This window comes from Hipposideros armiger, unplaced genomic scaffold, assembly GCF_001890085.2.
Source record: "Hipposideros armiger isolate ML-2016 unplaced genomic scaffold, ASM189008v1 scaffold_48, whole genome shotgun sequence".
NCBI lineage: Eukaryota > Metazoa > Chordata > Mammalia > Chiroptera > Hipposideridae > Hipposideros > Hipposideros armiger.
The window spans coordinates 867,861-886,823 of NW_017731398.1; the positions used below are offsets into that span (position 1 = coordinate 867,861).

Here is an 18,963-nt window from a genome sequence, read left to right on the forward strand (position 1 = left end):
GTGGGGCTGTAGGTGGCAAGCACTTTTCCCTCAGTGTCCTGCAGGACAGTGTATGGCAGTGGCCAAAAGGGGAGTTGGGTACAAGCTGGGACTCAGAATGAGACAGGGAGGCAGGAGAGCTGTCTGAAGTGGGCCTTGGTGCGACTCGGGAGGTGGGCTGGGAAGAAGCAGTGCTGGGGTCGGGGAGGCATGCAGGCCGCCAGGAGGCTGGCAGAGCACTCAACTCACCCGTCCAATCTGCTCGCCCAACACTAGGTCCTCGTGGTTCAGGGCCCACTTGTCCTGGGGAAGCAAGGGGTCAGGGATCAGGGGTCAGAAGTCAGCGATAAAAAGGCATGCTGGGCCCTGCGAAGGACTGCACATCCCCTACCAAGACTACATCTTTCATTTCATGGTGCCTCAGTTTGTTAGTCTGTAAAATAGGGGTTGGCTTATACTCAGGTGACTTCGGGGACCAGGCAGGGACCCTAACTAGGTGAGCACCAGCCTGTGGAATGACAGTGGCCTTGGGATCCAAACCTAGGAGGAAGCTGACCCCCTGGAGAGTGAGGAGTCACCTGGCACCCAGTAGAGCTGAAACCTGGAAGCCCCTCCTGCCCTGATTCTGCGGGCCTGAACCCGCACTCCCCAAACCCTGCGGTGGCTGGGGCGGGCTGGCTGGGTGCAGGCTCACCTTGGGCACGGCTCTGTTCAGGACAACACCACTCTTCTTGGTGAGGGGCTGCTGGGAGCGCAGCAGGTGGTCGATGAGCAAAGGGATGCTGGGGAAGCCCTCACCTTCCAGCCGGTACAGGTTCTGCAGGGCAGGGGGACCTGGGGTCAGCAGCCTCCACTGCGGAGGGGGCCTGAGCCCTGGGAGGGGAGAGGGAGAGCAAGCAGGGAGAAAGGGCCTGCCCGGGGAGAAAGGCAGAGAGACCACAGGAAGGCAAGACCTCATGGCGCCCGACACGCCTCCACCCACACTGAAGGCTTAAGCCTGTTCTGTTGTAGGGACAGGGTGGTCTCTATGGCCCCTTGTAGCTCTGCCAGGGAGGCATCTAAGACTAGTAGCTCCTTCCTACCCTCTCAAGGCCATTCCGCTGGTGATGGGAGGGGTGGGGCGGGGTGGGCTCAGGTCCAGGCCCCACTCACGTCAGCAGACTGGATGATGAAGTGTCGGGGCTGGCCGTCCCACAGCACGGACAGCACATATTCCTGCTTGCCCTGGCTCTCCCGCACCACGAAGTCCCCAGATTGTATCAGCAGCTCAGCCACCTCAGCCCGTGGGATGGCTCCGTGGTACCACAGCTGCTCATGCAGTGGCTTCTGCACGTCGGGCACAAGCTGCAGCGGTGGGGGGAGCTGGGCAGGGACGAGGAGGGGCGAGGGGGGGGTCACTTAGCCAGCTCATCAGGGGAGGCCACTAGGCCAGCTAGGAGACAGTGGGGTCTCTTTCACGCGCCCCTCAATTCTCCAGACCACCTGAGGGTCAGGGAGAGTGGTCCGCAGGCCTCTAGAGCAAGCCATAGACTGCCCCAGGCTCACTCCAGGCACAGCTGGGGTGGGGGGCTGAACTGGCTGGTCCGAAACCAAGCTTTTGCCTTTTCCACCGGGCCGCAGCCCCCCAACCACTCCTCGAGCAGGGAGAGCCATGGGTAACCAAAGCTGCAAGTCCCTTCAGTACATGTGGTGGCAGAGAAGAAGCGGGCAGGAAGAAGGGGGCATGAGGGTGACAGGATCTGGGGACATCGGTGCCTGGACACCCCAATAAAAGCAGTGTCGGTAGAGCCTCCTCTTTAGGGTAATCCAGTGACGAACCAGAATACCATGGTAGGCGGGGCACAGGGGAGGCATCTCTGAGACCCCTAGCCTGGCCCACCCCTTGGAGAAGGGGAGAGGTGTAGGCCCGGACAGGCTCGACTCACCGAGAACTTGGGGCGGAAGATTCCTGAGATGTGGCTCTTAAGGATCTCCAGGGTGGGCGTCCTTCCTCCTTCCCGCTCCTGCTCCTGAGGCCAGGGACAGACGTCAGCGGGTGGCCAGGCTTGGGGAGGCGGAGGGCGAAAATGAGCAGCACAGCCTGGGCCGGTGGCAGGGTGACCACGGTGGGTGGTGGGGCGCTCACCGAGGATGAGGTGGAGTGGCGGTCGTCCTGCAGGAGCGGCACGGGTGGGGGCTCGCCGGTGCCCAGCTTTTCCACTTTGGCTTGCAGCAGATCCTGCTGGGCCTCCAGCTTGGCCTGGTTGCACAGTGCCACCTGCAGCCCCTGGAGCTCCTCCTGTAACACCTGCCTCTTGCCCAGCAGGTAAACCCTGCAGGTAGGCAGGCAGGTGGGAGGAGGGGAGAGAGAGGGCTCAGCCTGCAGCTGGTGGCGGGGCGGGCGGGTGCAAGGCTGCTGTAGGTGGGACCCACTGACCGCTGCCGGGGGTGGATGTTCTGTTCCTCATTCCGGAGCTCGCGCTGCAGCTGAGTGACCACCTCCTGCCGGCTGAACACCATTGCGGTGACCGCAGCCAGTTCATCTGTCACTGAGGTCAGCCTGTGCCCGAAGGAAGGGCAGTGTTACAGCCGGTCCCTCAGGTGCATCCCTGCAGAGCCAAGGCAAGCCCGGCCACCCGGCCCCAGTTCTGTGTGGACAGCGTCCACGCCTGGCCCCATGTCATGCCACCCACGTGTGTTGCACGCTCTCCACGGTCAGCTCGTTCAACTGCAGCTCCCCGGGTTCCAGGGGTTCACCCTCCTCAAGCAGTGACTCGTCAAAGGTGACGCAGGGTGGGACGTCAGGAGCGGACCTGCAGTGGGGGCAGTACCCCATCAGTGAGCAGGCCAACATCCCTGGTGCGTGGCAGGGGCAAGGAGGGGCTTACCCATACTGTTGCAGGAAGCCGTTGTACTCGGCTTCGGGCTGGATGCGGGCGGCGGCTGCAGCCATCTCCCGGTGAATAGCCACCACCTCGTCCTGCACCAGGCTGCTAATCTCCAGGTATTCCCGCAGGATCTCCTTCCTGCCCCAGACGGAATCCCTGGTCAGCAGGGCCTGAGGCTGGGCCAGGCTGGGAAGCTCGAGGCCCCCCTGACACTGGCTTCGGAGTCAGCCCTGGGGCTGAGCCCCCACCTCATCATTTACCAGCCAAATGACCCCAGGCAAATTACTGCATGTTTCCTGATCTTCGCTTCCTGTTATGTGAAATAGGGGTGCTGGGAGTTGGAATGAGGGCCCAGTGAGATCTGAGCGCAGAGTGCGTGGTGCACGCAACGTGCTAGTTAAACGCAAGCTACAGTCATGCCTGCCCTGAGTAGCCGGCACCACAGCAAGGCTCGTTTCTCCCATAGCCTTCTCCACATAAGCGCATGGCTGTTGCATCTTCCAGGTGCTCCGGGCCAAGTTTGTGAAGTCACCCTTGATGCCTCTATCTCACACCCCACTTCCGGTCCGTAAGGAAACCCCACTGGCTTCACCTTCAAATACATCCAGGACCTGATCATTTCTTCCCTCCACTGGGTCTGAGTGGCCCTGGGCTGTGGTCTGGATTACCGGAGCAGCCTCCTGTCTGATCTCCTTGCCCTTGTCCTTGCCTCATGAAGTCTACTCTCAATACAGCCAAAGCCCTCACAATGGCTTGTGGGACCCTCTGTGGTACAGCAGCCCTCAGACCCTGGATTCCTCAGGCCTCATGTCTGACTTGGCCCTTCCCTCACTCTGCACTGGCTACACCGGCCTCCTTGCTATTCCCTGATTTCAGCCACTCTCTCACCTCCGGGCCTTTGCACTTGATGTTTCCTCTCTTTCTCTCTGGAATGGCCTTTCTCCCAACATCCTCTGGTTCACTCCTGTACCTTTGAGGCTTTCTCAGACCACTCTATTTAAGAATACCTCCCAATCCCCCTTTCTTGTTTTATTTTTCTCCAGAGCACTTATCACTTCTAACATGCTTCCTGTTTTACTTATTGACTTTCTTTTCTCTCGCCACTAACATGAAGAATCTTAGAGAGCAGATATTTTTATCTGTTTCGCTCCGTTGTATCCCAGAGCCTAGAACAGTGCTCAATAAATACAATAAAACCTGTAATAGAGGCCCTGGAATAATGTGATTCAGATATGAATTGAGTGGATCCAGTCCTCGGCCCAAGGCCATTCTCACGTGATTCCATGACCATTACTCTTACGCGACTGAATTTTCTGGACCTTTCCTCTGGGCATGGTGGCAGGGTGATGGTGGGGGTAGGGGTGGGGCGTGGGCTCACAGGATGTATGCCATCTCCTGGTGCAGGTCCTGCAGCGACTGGAGCAGGCCGGGCAGCATAAGCTGGTGGTGGTGCTGGTGGTGCAGTTGTGCAGCCCGCACACTAAGCACATAGCGGTTATGGTGAGCAAAGAGCTTCCACAGGCTGCGCACATACTTGTCCTTGGCCTTGTCGCGGTCCTTGTCTGGTAGGTGAGGAGAGGGGAGTGTGGGTAACAGCATAGAGGCCTGGGAAGCCCCCATTCCCCGGGCACCTAGGGACAGGTCAGGGTTGGCTTGGGACTCTCTCCCCGCTGGTGAGGGACGCCACATACCTTTGCTGGCCTCCTGATATTTGCGCCTGGCCTGGGCACTGTCCCGTGCCAGGGTTCGATACTGGCTCTTCAGCTTCTCAATGTCCTGGTTGTGGGTCTGGGCAGAGAGAAGACACAGTGTGGGTCAGCGGGTCCTCAGGGCCTGGGACAGTCCTTCCCAAGGTTCAGCGCTGGACACGTCCTGCAGTCCACGCAGGCAGTACGTCCAAGTCCACTCTTGGCCTAGAGTGGTATCTGGTGGCAGGCAGGGCCCCGCTGCAGGCGTGTGGCCTGGACAGTCTGTGTACAGAGCTCCACACTTAGAAGGGCTCTATTGAAGCCACTTTGAAATTCTTGATAATTCTTTGTCAAGGGCCCCACGTTTTCATTTTGCACTGAGTCCTACAAATGACATTCCTGGTGGCAGGAACAACAGATGATCAAGACCCGAGTTCTCATCCCAGTTCTCCCCCTGCTTATGCACTGGGATACTTTGGGCTGGTTCCATCCGTCTCCTCTGACCTTCATTTTTCCCATCTGTAACTGAGCTAAACACATAAACTAGATGAGTCTTTTTCTTCAAGGGCCAGCTGGTGAACATTTTAGGCTTATGGACCATACAGCCTCTGCTGCAATTACTCAGCTCTGCCATGGTAGCTCTATAGCAGCCATAGGTAACATGAGAACAAAGTGGGCGTGGCTGTGTCCTAGTACAAGTACCTATAAAAACAGGCAGATCGTGTTTTTAGACAAGCTTCTGGGGGAGAGAGAAGAGTGGTGGAGACTGGCCACCAGGGGCCGCTGTGGGTCCGTGGCAAGGCAAGGCTTTGCGCTGGTGGAAGTGGGGCGGTGCAGGGGGCTGACCAACACAGTGAATTAAGGCTGAAGCACACATATAGCTCTGACGACACAGCCTCTAGCCTGAGGACCTGGGTAGGATTCAAATGCAGGCAGGGCGACTTCACAGCCCCAGTCTTTAACCTCTGTGCTGGGGCCACACCGCTGCCTTGCGGTGTCTCGGGGGCCCAGGGACAAGCCCACCTAGGCTAAGGGTAGACAGATTGGCCCTCAATCCTCTCAGTCTCTCAGCCCCCAGAGCCAGCAGGTGCAGCCTAGGAGGCGAGTCACAGATCCTGTGATCCCCCCATGGAATGGCTGAACCACTCCCAGCACTTTGCCCAGGTACACAGCAGGGTGACAGAAAACGCACAAGCGAGGCCCTGTTACACGCCAGCCCAAGTGGGGCAAGGCGGGAAGGAAGCTGCGGCAGGGCTAGAGCAGGGCTGCGGTCAGGAGTTCCACTTCCCTGTGAATCCAGGGGCTCTTGTGCAAAACCAGCCCTTTCAGGCTCACAATGCAGGCACAAATGACCAGGTGGAACCCCAGGCCACCCACCCACCTTGGTGAGCTCCTGTTGCAGCTGCTGCCACTGCTCACTGTAGGTCTTGCGCAGTTGCTGCCGCTCCCGGATCAGCAGGCTCAGCTTGCTCAGGGGCCCCGAGTTCAGATCTTCCGCATGCTGCCTCAGCAACCGGCTCAGGCCCTCCGTTTGGCTGGTGATCTCTGCCCAGGACTGTAGCATGGGAGGGGCGAGACAGGGTGTGGAGGACAATGGCTCCTGGGCCTGGGCCTGTCTAATCTCCAACCCTCCCCAGAGGAGCTTCAGAAAAGGAAGGGGCAGGCAGATATCCCAGGGACCCTCAGGAATTCCTGGGGCGAGGGCAGGAAGGAGGTGAGGAGGCCTAAGGCCCCAGGGAACCCCACCTGGCTGATGGGGCTGTCAGGGCCGCCCCGGCTCTGGCCCCCACTGTCCTGTACGGACATGTGGTGCAGCAACCCTGCGTATTCCCGGTCACTCTTGACCCGCTGGGCCATCCACTTCCTCATGCCCTCCAGCAGCCGAAGCTCAGCCTCCTGCATTTGCTGCACCGCCCCGTGGCCCTGGGGGCTGCACAGCTCCGAAGAGAAGCCCATAGTGCCGTCCTAGGGACAGAGAGAAGACAGGCCATTGCTGGAGACATAAGGGTAGAGCAAGGATGCTGGGGCCAAGAGGAGCTGCAGACAGGCAGAAGGTGGGGGTCCCGTCCTGCCGAATTGCAGCCACAGGTACAAAATGCAGGCCTGGCCTGGGACTGGCCCTCACTGCTTCCTGTGTCCCAGGCCAGGGCCTGGCGCCAGGGTTCCCCTTCCCAGCCCTGGAACAGGAACCACCCAGAGCTTCCCTCCCTGGGCCCTTCCCAGTACCCGCTGCAGGGGCCTGTGTGCCCAGGGCCCTCGGTAGGGCCAAGCCTGCCCCAGCCAGCACACAGCCTGGCCCTGCCCCTGCGGCCGCCCCTGCCCCACCTGGTCTGGTGTTCACCTGCAAAGCCACTGCCCACCGCCTCCTGGGCCTCGGGCAGGAGTCACTGCTGGGGCAGCTGCTCCGGGGGCCACCAAGGACTGAGTCAGGCCCAGCCAACAGGCCAGTTCCTGATTCGATGCTTCCTCCTCCGGTGGTTTCAGTTGGCCCAGGCCCTGGGGCGGGCCAGCGGAGGGGAAGGGGCGGGCAGGAGCCTCCAGTCTGCCGGCCCCCCTGCCCAGTGTAGCCCCCCGCAAGGCCAAGGAAACGGAAGGGAGGAGGGGCCGGGGAAGAATGGTCTGAGGAGGGCAGCCTAGGCCAGCACTCCCCAGGGCCTGGGACAGGGACACAGGGTGCGGGGGAGGGGAGGGCAGGGCATAGGGTGAGACTGCAGGCAGAAACTGGGCCTCTCAGTCTGGGGGGGGGTCCAGTGGCAGGTGGGGAGTCCTAGCAGGAGGCTGGTGGCTCCTGAAGAGTAAGGGAGAGTGTGCTCCAGGTCCTCCCCACTCCATGAGATCCCCAGGAAGAGCTCAGACACCAGTCTCAATTTGAGTAACATTCCCAGTCTACCTGGGAGAGGCCTGCTTCTCAGGCACAGGTCCTAGTGGCCCCACCAGTCACCACTCCCCTACCCTACGCAGGGGCTTCCTGTCCCAAGAGAAGCCTGAGGGGTGGGATTGGGGAGTGGAGAGGAAGGGAGTTTACATAGATGGGACGCAGGCTCTCCCCAGCAAGAGCACTTGGGCCTTCCTGGCCCCATAGCGGGGGCCTCAGCCCTACAGCTGGTGGCCAGGCCACTTACTTCAGCCAAGGGAGACCCTGAGCAATGGGGACACAACACAGGCTGTTATCCTCCACCCTGCTTGAGACCAGTCCTGTGGGGGTGGATGTGCTCAGCTTGTCCCACCCTCTGGGGCTTGTTTCCAATCTGCTGTCTTCTGCACCCCACTGCTCCCTAAAGGAGGCCCCGGAACCCCTCAGTAGACAGACTTTGAAATCCTGACTTGTGCCCATCTCAAGGCAGGCAGGACATCACAGTAGGCATCTAACGCCCTCCCACCCCCACCCCCACCCTGATGCAGTCCCAGGCTCCTAGGAAGAACAGTATCACCATACTGGAGACCAGGCCTGGTTTGCATAGTCTGCATGTTTAATCACTTTAAAACCTCTAACATCATCTCGTGTCCATTAAATAGAGCCAACAATGCTGGGCCTGTTTAAATTACAAGAAAAAAAATCACTGTGCACCAACCCAGTATCTTACAAAACCAGCCGGGCTGGCCACAAGGAGGTGGGGGTGAGAAGAGGGCACCCCGGGCAGGTGGCTGGGTGCCAGGAGGGGCTAGGGGAAAGAAAAGGGGTCTCCCAAACAGAAGGGGACTGATTGTCCTAATGGGAGGGGTGCAAAAGGCACGTCAGAAGAAGGGAACCTGGGGGGCAGGACAGGTCAGTGCTTTCTCCACCAGGGCACAGTGTTGGAAGGGGCACAGTGCCACCACCTGCCCACCCCTGGCACTTGGAGAACCAGTGACCCATGAGCCCTTGGCACGAGCCCCATTTGAAACATGGACAACTGCTTGCCTCTCCCACCACGATCCCCCTTTCCTAGGGCCCACTGGCCAACCTCTTCAGAACTTGGGGCTCAGCTACTCCTCACTCCCCAGCAACATGCTGTAGCCCCCCAACACCTCAGGGCCAGGGCAGTCAGGGGGAACAGCAGGGTGGACAGTGGGTGTGTGAAGGTGGGCGGGCCAGCTGCTACCCCCGTTAAAAATACAAAAAAAAAAAAAAAAAGAAAAAGGAAAAAAAAATCAGCATCTGAAGTGAAATAATCACAAAGTGAAAATATATCCTCAAACAGCCCCTGAGATCCCCACAGGGGAAAGCAGCATCGGGTGGGAGGCGGGAGAGGCCGGCTGGGCCACTGTCCCTCCCCACCACCCACCCAGGGGCTCTGGGACTGTGAGTGCCAACAGCCCAGGCAGCCCCGGGCTCAGAAAACAGGGACTTGGGCCCTGGCGGGAGGGGAGGATGGTCAGGACGCCAGCGTAGGGGTCACCCGGGGCCAGCCTAGCTCAGCGGGCAGCCAGCTGTAGTGAAAGGGACACACAGACACGTGCATACACGCGCACCCTGGAAGCACCTGCCTCGCCTTGGTCCCTTCCTTCCATCGCTGCTTCTGCCTGAGGCTCACCAGAGGTGAGGGTCCGGGTCAGGGATGCACAAGCCCTTGGAGAGGTGGCCTCCTCCTTCACATACCCCTTGGGCCAGTCTCCCTGCTGCCTGGATGGGGACCATTATTGCTTTAGAGGGACCGGAAAGGGGCCAGAGCTGCAGCCGAGCTAGGATTCCCAAAAGGGCTGCCCCTCTTCACTCTGCAAGGAACTCTGGCTGGGGTCTGGATGACCCTAGAAAGCTGCCCTGAAGGTTTCACTCCTTTCTCCACACGGAAGGGGTGCTGGGGGACGGGTGAGGCCCTCCCCTGTCCCCCAGCTGGTCCTGGGGCCCCACCTCAGGCAGCCAGGAAGCCCAAGGATAGGGCGGGACGCTGTCTCTGCCCCTCTTGCCTCCCAGCTGGGGTCTAAACCCAGTCCCAAGATAAAAAAATACTTTGGTGAATTAAAAAGTGCCCAAGGAGGGGGTGGGTTTGAAGGGGCGGCCGCAGGCGCTCGTCAGAGGACACTCTGGTCTCTGATAAAGGCGGTCCTCTCGCCCCGGCCCTCATCCTCCTCTGAGTCGGACGGGCACTCTTGCCAGGCCTCGGGGGGCAGCCCCTTGTAGGAGATGAGGCCGCGGTCCATCGTGTACACCTTCACCCCGCGGAAGCTGAAGCCTGAACGCAGCTGCAGGACCAGGAAAACGGTGACGAAGACCAGGACGATGAAGGCGCAGCTGAGGCCGGCCACCACCTCAGGTAGGTGTGAGGGCAGCAGCCCTGCCCGCAGCCGTGGTTCTGCTTCCACCCCCAAGGGTGGCCGGGGTGGCCGCTGCGGGGATTCTCGGCTGCTCTGACTTTGCCGGGAGCATGTCTGCTCCACAGGGTCCAGGGAGGCGTGGCTGGGGCAACTGAGGCAGTCTGTGGGGGCTGGCCCCCGGCAGGTGGCACACAAGGGGTGGCAGGGGGCACAGACGCTGGCACGGATGGTCTCCACGTCATTCTCAGTGCTGTAGTGCGTGTCGAGGACTTGGGGAGCAAAGCCTGGTGGGCAGTGCTGGACACAGCTCTTCTGGTGCAGGGAGAAGCCTTCCTCGCACACTGCGGGCATGGGAGAAACAGCGGGTGTCGGCTCAGATGGCCATGGCCATGGGGCCATATGAGCTCAGGACCAGGGCAGCCCAGGCACCAGTGCCCAGGAGCAGAACCACATCATCCCAGGGGCCCTAGTGTCCCTCCAGACCCCTTTTCCGCCTAGAACTGGGACTCAGGACAGGCACCCTCTGTCCTCCAGCCTCAGGCCCCAAATCCTAACAGACCCACTACTGACCCACACAGGCCTGGCTGGATGTGAGCGTCTTGCAGCCACTGCTCTCGGGAGGCGCGGGCAGCCCCTCGGGGGCCGTGCCATACAGCACAAGGGTGAACTTGGTCAGCGTCCCTATTCCGGGTGGAGGATAAGTCCATGGTGAGTGGACACTGGGACCCAGCATCCAGACCCTGCTGGCTGTCCAATTGGTTCCCCAACCCTCAAGTGCCACCCATACCATAGTTGTTGGCTTCGCTGGTGTTTTCAATCTCCAGGACCCACTCGCCAGAGGGATCCTCATCCCAGGAATGGGTTGTCATGAAGGCCCAGTCATTAAACCCATCTGCGGAGTAGTCGTGTGGCCTGGGGGAGCAGGGTGCACACAGCTGTTGAGGCCTCTGGGGGACCCCAGCCAGGAACACCAAGCCCACCACAAATGGACCACACACCCTCCCCCAGTGCAGCATCGACCCCACACTGGGCTGGAAATGCTTCCTGGCTCTGATTCCCAAGGCCAGATGCTCTTAACAAGAAGATTCTGGAAATACGCAAAAGCACTGCGCACGGGAAGGCACACAGATGTGGTACTTGGTGGGTGGAATCAGGGTTTCCTGCAATATCGGACTCCCATAGGACAAATTCATCCTTCCCAAATGCTGACAAGTGTCCTCGCTGAGTGTTTGCTGGCCATGAGGCTGTGTGAGTGAATGAATGAATGCACATGGGCACGGGGATGGGCTGGGCAGGGGACAGGGCAAGCACCTGGCGGCCAGCAGGGTGGAGCGGGTACCCATGGGGCTGACCAGGTGGATGGCCAAGTCGCCACGGCGATTGTAGGACAGGGTGAGACGCGCCTGAACGTGCTCCAGCCGCGTGACGTGGCTGGGCTCCCCCAGGCAGGCGCTCACAGTTTTCCGCACCTCCAGCCGCTTCCCGATGTCCCTGCGCAGAGACAGTGACGGCCGTCAGCCTGGCCCAGAGGGACCAATGGGTACCCCTGAACCCTCAGGTCCCGCCCACCGCCTCCTAGCCAGGGTTCAGCCCTCACTTGGGCTCAGCAAGGATGTCAATGACACACTTCCGCTGGGAGGCCACCGTCGTCCAGTTCTGGGCCAGGGCCACCATGGCACCCGCATCCAACAACCCGTAGCCATACGAATGGCTCACTGTGGGGTGGGGAAGGTGAGGTCAGCTGGGAGGCATGGAGTGCCCCCCTCTGACCCCCTCAATCCAGCCCACTGGGTCACCCTGTCCCCACCTTTCCGGCCCACACCATTGGTGGCCCAATCGTTAGCATTGAGGTGTGCTGGCTTTGAGGTCTGTACCACCAGGTGCTGCATGTCCCGCCAAGTGAGGTTCCTACTGCAAAGGAGAGAGAGGCTGGATTCAGTCTCTGTGGAGAGAAGCTGGAGACCAAGGGCTGCCCTGCACAGCGCACTGGTGGGGACAGGGCTGCTCTTCAGCCCCTGCCGCTTACTTGGCCTCCAGGGTGAGCGCGATGATGCCAGCTGCCAGGGGGGCAGAGGCCGAGGTGCCCGTGTGTGACTCTGTACACTTCTGCCGCAAATCAGTGGTCACCTGCACGAAGAACAATGGTGTTGGGTCTGTGGTGGGTGGAGGGGACCAGGGAAGCGACCTGCCGGCCTTCCCTCTGCCTACAGGCCCTGAGCACCACAGCTAGTGTGGCAAGTCAGGGCTAGGACCCCTGGGCCCCAGTCACTGCCTTGCTGTGAACAGGACAATGTCTTGCTGTGAACAGGACAATGTCTGGCCATTTCTGGACCTCAATTTCCCAAGGAACAAAGGGGCTGCACCAGGGGATTGGCGATCAATAAGAGTAAAGACTGTTTTTAGGAGAGTCTACATTTCTCAGGGGCTTCACAGACGGCTCCATGGCCCCCAAGAGTCGTAGAGAGCCCTCCAGCTCCCAGTCCATGATGCTGGAGCCCCTATCACCCAGCCACTTGCAAGTGGGAGCTAGATGGGGTCAGGGGGAGTCAGCAAGCAGCCCCATTTCCCCAGCCTGAACCCCGGCGCCCTCCCAGGGTGAAACTCACGATCTGCTTCTCATTCTGGTTGCCGCTGCTGTAGGTCGTGGCCAGTGTGGACGAGCAGGCCTCACTGTACCAGGGCACATTGCCGAACTGCGTGGCGCTGCTGATGGACAGCGTGTAGATGCTGTTGGTGTAGCCGTCGCAGTTGCAGCTGTCATGTTCCCGGCCCCCGTTCCCCGAGGCCCAGACAAAGATGGAGCCCAGCCCCCCACGGCCCTGTGGACAGAGGGGGCTGGGGTCACTGGAGAACAGGGCTTGGGGGAGGCCTGGTGGGAAGAGACACTGCTGGAGACTGGAAAGGCTGGGGCTCGTCCTTGGGCACCCTCCACCTACCCCCCAACCCGTTTCCCATGATGTCCCTGGTGGGTCAGATATATATGCAAGTATGTCTGTCTACGCACAAGAAATAGAACTGGACTACCACCAAAATGCTCAGAGCGGCGATTCCAGGGAGTGGAATTTTGGGTGATTTTAATTTATTTTTCTCTTTTTCTGTCCTTCTAGTCTCTTAATGTTTTAATAAACATGCTTTGTGTAAAATTAAAGTTAAACAAAAGAACAAAATAAACAGGATCAGAAAAACATAAGGAAGAAAGCCATGGAAAACAGAGTGCCCAGTGTGCCCCCCAAGACTGGGCCTGGACCCCTGTCTCACCTGGCTGACCCCCCGGAAGAAGGCCTCCTCAGCAAGGCGGGCTGGCCCGTCCACGGTCTTGCCGTCATCCTCGGGGCCCCAGCTGGCACTGTAGATGTGGATGTGGTTGGGGTTCAGGCCCAGCGAGCGCGCCTCCACTGCATCTGTCACCTCACCATCCAGCATGCGTACCCCTGGCCGCAGAGGGGGACGGGGAAAGGGATGCTACGTGGGTTCAGCTGCCGGGGGCAAGCCCTGGAGCACACCCAGCCCTGCACCCAGAGGATGGGCAGGGGAGGGGAGAGGCTGGTGCTGGGACACCCTGAACCCCTAACTGCCTGGCCTGCCTCTGCCTCTCGAAGATAAGACCAGTGGAGGGGAAAAAGGAGAACACCCTGCCCTCACCCACACATTCTGGGCCAGAGCATGTCTCTGGGTTTCCAAAAGAGTGTGCTGGTGAAGGCTTGCCGTGTAAGGACTCACTGGAGTGGGTGGTGAGGCTGTAGGGAGACTCCTGCTAAGAAACACTCACCCACCCCACAGCACAAGGCCACCAGCATGGGTGGTTCAGCTCTTTGAGTTGCTAAGAATCTTCTAAGGAATAGCCACGTGGTCAAAAGGATCCACAGTGAGAAAGTGAGCACTGGCCAGATGGGAAGTGGGCCGAGAGAAGCCCCACCCAAAGGGCCCTCCCAACGACTGGGTGGCCAAGACCCACACCCACCTCCAATGTGGGCGTTGTAGGCCACACCCACACCACAGACGCCGTTGTTGGCCACGGCGGCCACCTCGCCCGCACACCGTGTGCCATGCCTGCCAGGGCCAAGAGCAGAGTGTTAATGGTGGCCAGAGCCTGGCAGGGTCAGCCTGAGGAGAAAGGTCAGCAAGCCACTCCACCCATGACCTCTGTCCCACGTGGGAGCACAGTCCCCGCCCACACACTCCACTCAGCCTGTGGCTACCTCTGCTCTGACCAAACCCTCCCTTAGAGACCCAGTCAGCCCAGGACTGCGGAAAAGACGTCAGCCTCTGGGGCCACGCATGTATGAACCCAGGCTCCACCCTTCCTCCTTGGTGGAGGGGGGAGGGAGGCAGAGGCCAGGGACTGCTGTTTCTGACCTGTTGTCATTCATCTGTGTGTACCGAGGCTGTGGGTCAGGGTCCTGGTCATTGACATCGAAGCTGGCCCCAGGATCCTGGAAAGGACGTGGCTGTTGTCAGGAGCAGCCTAACCACGCTGGCAGAACAGGGCCACCCCTAGACACACTCACTGGGGATCACTGCCCCCCACAACCTGCTCACATAATTGCCTGCCAAGTCTGGGTGGTTCTTCTCGATGCCGTCGTCCAGGATGGAGACTACAATGCCGCGCCCTGTGTAGCCCTGGGCCCAGGCCTCCTTCACGTTCAGGTCCCGCTGGGTGACACCAGACTGTGGAGACACGTACCCCATCACCCCAGCACTTAGGAGACATGCTTGGCTGTGTGAGGCCAGGGTGCCTTGAAGAATCTCTTCACCACCCCCAAAACCTCCTCCTCCACCCACCACTGCTGCTAAAATGCCACCACTGGTTGTCTGGGCTCTGTGGAAGCGTAAAGAACTCTGGGAGGGCACACCCCAGGCTTAGCAGGATGGGCTAGGGAGAGGCAGCTCAGCAGACAGAAAGAAGGATGAGAGGAGACCTCCACGTCAGCCTCTTGGAGAATCTTCAGGAGACCCCAGTGGGTAGGTGGGTACCTACCTACCTAGCTGGAGAGGAAGACCCGGGACCCAGGGAGGCAACGTACCAGGTACCACTGCTGGGGAAACTTGGGGTCCGTGGGCTCCTGGTACACATCCCGTTTGATCCGTGGCTTTGCCACCTGCTGCTCTAGCCACTGTACCTGTGAGGGGGTGAGGGAGAGACGGTGTGGGCGGAGGAGGGGGAGGAAGAGAGAGGCACTTCTGAGGGCAGGAAGGGGAGGGTAGCAGCAGGAGGGGCTGGGGCTGCACTCACTTGAGGCTCCCTTTGTAACCGGCTGTGCCGCAGGCGGTGAGGCAACAGGGACCGCTTTGTCACAGCTCGATGCCAGAAGTGGTAATAGTCTCCGAAGATCTGCAACAGAGCAGGAAGACTGAGCTGGGCTTTCCATCTGTCAGTTTCAGGGGAGGTGGGGAATGGGGGTGGACAACAGGCTACATACAAGAGGAGGCACACAATGGCAGGGGGTGGAGGGTCATCTGCTCCCTGCCCAGGACCCAGCAAGAAGGTGCAGGGGACCCAGGGGGACTCCCCCTCCCTGAGGAACACTGGTCCTACGTGAGAAGCCCCAAGATAGGGCAAGCCACTGCTCCCATCCCCCTGGCCACCCGGAACATGACCCTGAGAAGACAAGCCTCATAGTTCCTGTTCCCAGTGCCAGGACCCCTGCCCTCACTGGCCCACCCCCCCGACATGTTGTGAACCCCCTAGGCCAGGGGGCGCTAAGAACACCTACCTGGCCCTGGTTGAGGAAGCCATGTTTGCGTGCCAGGCGGTCAGCCACAGCCGGGCCTCCACGGATGTGCACAGCCCAAGTGTTGGTAAAGACCTTCTGGCCATGGGCATCAGCTGCCAGCAGGACCAAGGGTCCTGCTGCTGCTACTACCCATAGCAACCAGGGCCTCAGCTCCATGGGGGGGACAAGTGGCCGGGACCCCCGAGCTCTCGTCTCCTTGGCCTGGTCACAGGGCCTTGGCTCCCACGTGCCAACTCACTGCCTGTGGCCCGGGGCTGGCTGGCGGGGGCATGGGGCCGAGGCTGGCAGGGCTGTGGCAGGAGGATGAGGGCTGACGGCTCTGGGAGGAACAAGGGAGGAAAAGGGGGAGAGAGTCAGTCCCTCACAGCCATGAGCTAAAATAAAAGCTGCCTCCCCATCCCATGGCTCAATCCAGGACTGAAAGGGGCTCTGGGGCAAGGGGTAAAAACCCAGCACCCGAAGGTCAGCCGGGCAGATGGGCAAATGGACCCCTCCACACACACAGTTCCCAAGCCTCTTTCCACACGAAAATATGGAAGTGGGAAGAAGAACATCAAAGCTTGAGTCACTCAAAATCAGAAACAACAACAAAATAAATGCTCGCCAGAATCCAAGTAAAAAAGATGGGTTACAGTATGTACACATGATTCCGTTGTGTTTTTAAAAAGCTATTTATACATATGTATTTATATATAACCATAACACAAAATCTGCAAGGACACACTAAAATGTTAACAATGGTTCTCTGAAGATGGTGAGAACTACGAGTAATTATCTTCTTCTTTGTGTATGCTTTCGAAATTACCTAGGTATATTTTATAAAGGAATAAGATGTTAGGTTTTTAAAGTTTCTTAATGGGCAGCATCTACACAGCTCACTAGGGGTTTCCTGGTTCAGCCAAGCAAACCCAGCCCCAAAGAATTATTTGTAAAGACACACAGCCCCTGGGAAGAAAAAGTGGGCAACCATAGGTGGGATGGGGGCTCTGCGGGCTGAGAACAAGGGATCACAGTGGTTTCCCCTCCCTCTATGGCCCAGACCCTCAGCCATCATCAAAGCCAGGGGGCCACGCTCTTTTTTACTGTTTCCTGGGGAACGCTGGTGCCGCTCAGCCCTGTCCCGCCTGGGCCTGGGCCTGGGCCTGGAGGCCCCCAGCAGTCCCTTTGCTCGCTCCACGCCCACCAGCCCCAACCAGCCTTGCGTAATCCGAGCCGGGCAGTCAGGGCAAACACTGGCTGCTGAGCCAGGAGCGCCAAGGTGAGGTTGAATCAATAGTCCGTGTGTTGTTTTTCCTCCTTCAGCAAACAGACAGCGGGACCTCTCTGCCTGGGGCCACATAACTGTCCCCACATAGGGCCCCTGACTAGCCAGAAGCCAAGCCCCTGGGGTGGGAAGAAGCTGGGGGAGGTCGCAGCGGGGCTGCTGGAGGTACCCTGTCTCTGTATGGTGCCTGGCCACAGGGCCCCAGTTGCCCCACCGCTCCCACGGCTCAGCCCCAGAGGAGGCCACTCTGCCAGGCGGCAAAATTAAGCTCCCAGGGCCCTGGGAACTGGGCAGGCGGGCTCACCACCGGGAGCCCCTCGCTTCTCCAGGGGCTACCCTCAGTCACAACCAGCCTCCTCGGCTGTACTTCTGCTCCTGCTGCAGTCCCACCATGAAGGCTGGGGGGACTCAACACACAATTCCTGAAGTATTTTCAGTTTACACCAAAATAACCTGACAGCTGATGGCAGGAGACATCCACAATGCAGCTAGCTCCTCCTCACCCGGAGGGGCAGAGTCCACAGGGCTCCCAAAGGGGCCTGTAAGAAACAGCCCCAGGATGCCTCGGGTGTCCAAGTTCCAGAAAGCCAGTCTGAGCAATGGCTGGGCAGCCAGACATCTGGCCTTAGGGGGTGAAGAGACTCCAAGCCCCTCATTTAACAGAAGATATGGGGCCCTGGGGGCAGAGCCGGGTGGGAATGAGGCCTATTCTCCCCTTCTTGCCACCACAGTACCTGCCTCTAAGGTCTAGATGCCATGCAAACCCCCAACGCCACCACCACCACCACAGTGCTGTGAGCCCTGTTGGAGCCCCCAAACCAAGACTGGGTTCATCTGGGTCTAGCCCAGGTTCCGGCTGACTGTGGATGGAGCAGCTGCTTGGCGATAAAGGTGATTAACCAACTACTTAATTACCCTGCAGCACCCAGGAAAAAAAGCAGACTTCAGGCACAACCAAACAATCCCCAAGCAAGGGCGTGCTCCCTCTGCCCAGTGTTCTCAGCCACAGGAGCAGGGGTATGGCTTCCACAGAGCCCTGGTGCCCCCCAGACGGCCCTGCCTCAGCATCCTGGAGGGAGAGAGGACCACCCCGTTCCCAAGAGAGCTGGAGCTGAGAACAATGAATGAATGGGCTTCTCCCCACCCCGTCGGGGATTCTGACTCACCTGAGTCCCAGTTCTTGCCTCCCTGTGATGCCCTCTCACGTGGGACTTAGCTCCCGGCTGCTCTTCTTGGCTGTGTTCCCTCAAAGCCCTTTTCCCAGCCCCAGAAACCTCCCGGCACTGACACACTGACAGCCACTCCGAGGCACCCACACCAAACCTACCCCCAGGTCCCCCTGCTGCTTCCCAGGCACTGGGGGTCTGGCGCAGACCGAGCTGCCTGGGAAACCGGATCTCGGTCTGTCCTTCCAGCAAAAGGACACCAAGCCAGGTTTTGTTACAGGCACTGAAAGGCTCCCCTGAAATTCTGACTTTGTCTCTGTTAGGTTCACATTTGCTGTGTAATCTTAGACAAGTCACTTCCTCTCTGAGCCTCAGTTTCCTTGGTGGTAAAAACTGCTAAACCAGAGGTTTTCAAACTTTTTTTAAAGCCACAGAATCCTTAAAAAAAAAAAAAGACATCAAATCTTATGTGGAAGCCCAGTATAGTAAATAGTAACACTGGGGCCACTGAGGTTGAGGCGGGTCGGGGCAGGCTCGGCTACTCTCCTAAGCTTGTCCACACCTGGCCAGCAGCTGCCCAGCCCTCACTAGGCCACATCACCGAACTCCCCTCGCAATGCCCAAGTCTGAGAGAATTCCAACACCCTCCACCTAATCAGGGGCTGCGCCCCCAGGGGCAAGGGACTAGGGGACGGCGGGAAACAGCTTCTGAGCTAAGTGACTGCTGTCAGACCTGTCTGGCAAGCAGGCCGCCCCTCAGTTCAGCCACCCCACGGGGGGCAGTGGGGGCCTCGGCCAGGCCTCCGTGGGAGGCAGCCCCAGAACCTACCTGACCCGGCCTTCCAGCGCCGCGCGCGGGTCGCGTACCTGAGTCTCCGGCCGCCCAGGTGTGCAGGCGGGGGCGAGGCCCCGGCCGGGAACAACCCCGCCTCCCCTGAGCTGGGCTTTCCATCTGTCAGTTTCAGGGGAGGTGGGGAATGGGGGTGGACAACAGGCTACATACAAGAGGAGGCACACAATGGCAGGGGG

At 59.6% G+C, this 18,963-nt stretch overlaps 2 protein-coding genes across 4 annotated transcripts in view; both read right to left on the reverse strand.

Moving 5' to 3' along the window:
- The window catches only part of FES (FES proto-oncogene, tyrosine kinase), a 10,488-nt gene extending 2,589 nt beyond the window's left edge, over positions 1 to 7,899 (reverse strand). The window contains exons 1-13 of one of the 3 annotated variants that reach the window (XM_019640179.1): positions 6,876 to 7,899; positions 6,281 to 6,499; positions 5,916 to 6,089; positions 4,538 to 4,634; positions 4,225 to 4,408; positions 2,847 to 2,984; positions 2,652 to 2,771; positions 2,396 to 2,518; positions 2,105 to 2,291; positions 1,905 to 1,988; positions 1,132 to 1,341; positions 674 to 796; positions 229 to 282 (exon numbers count right to left, since the gene is read on the reverse strand). In XM_019640179.1, the coding sequence (XP_019495724.1) occupies positions 229 to 282; positions 674 to 796; positions 1,132 to 1,341; positions 1,905 to 1,988; positions 2,105 to 2,291; positions 2,396 to 2,518; positions 2,652 to 2,771; positions 2,847 to 2,984; positions 4,225 to 4,408; positions 4,538 to 4,634; positions 5,916 to 6,089; positions 6,281 to 6,490 (1,704 nt within the window). In that variant the 5' untranslated portion in view covers positions 6,491 to 6,499; positions 6,876 to 7,899. Of the gene's footprint in view, positions 1 to 228; positions 283 to 673; positions 797 to 1,131; positions 1,342 to 1,904; positions 1,989 to 2,104; positions 2,292 to 2,395; positions 2,519 to 2,651; positions 2,772 to 2,846; positions 2,985 to 4,224; positions 4,409 to 4,537; positions 4,635 to 5,915; positions 6,090 to 6,280; positions 6,500 to 6,859 lie in introns of those variants that run through there. The other 2 variants (XM_019640180.1, XM_019640181.1) reach the window with 2 other exon arrangements.
- An 82-nt stretch (positions 7,900 to 7,981) lies between these two features.
- On the reverse strand, positions 7,982 to 18,853 carry FURIN (furin, paired basic amino acid cleaving enzyme). Its single transcript, XM_019640182.1, has 16 exons — positions 18,764 to 18,853; positions 15,484 to 15,823; positions 15,003 to 15,101; positions 14,794 to 14,889; positions 14,309 to 14,437; positions 14,126 to 14,202; positions 13,731 to 13,819; positions 13,028 to 13,200; positions 12,376 to 12,588; positions 11,796 to 11,896; positions 11,577 to 11,680; positions 11,367 to 11,484; positions 11,081 to 11,260; positions 10,557 to 10,681; positions 10,340 to 10,450; positions 7,982 to 10,110 (listed from the first exon to the last, which is right to left on the reverse strand). Exons 2-16 carry the CDS (start codon positions 15,658 to 15,660, stop codon positions 9,527 to 9,529), a joined length of 2,376 nt encoding a protein of 791 aa, XP_019495727.1. The 5' UTR covers positions 15,661 to 15,823; positions 18,764 to 18,853; the 3' UTR covers positions 7,982 to 9,526.
- Between the last annotated feature and the right edge of the window lie 110 nt (positions 18,854 to 18,963).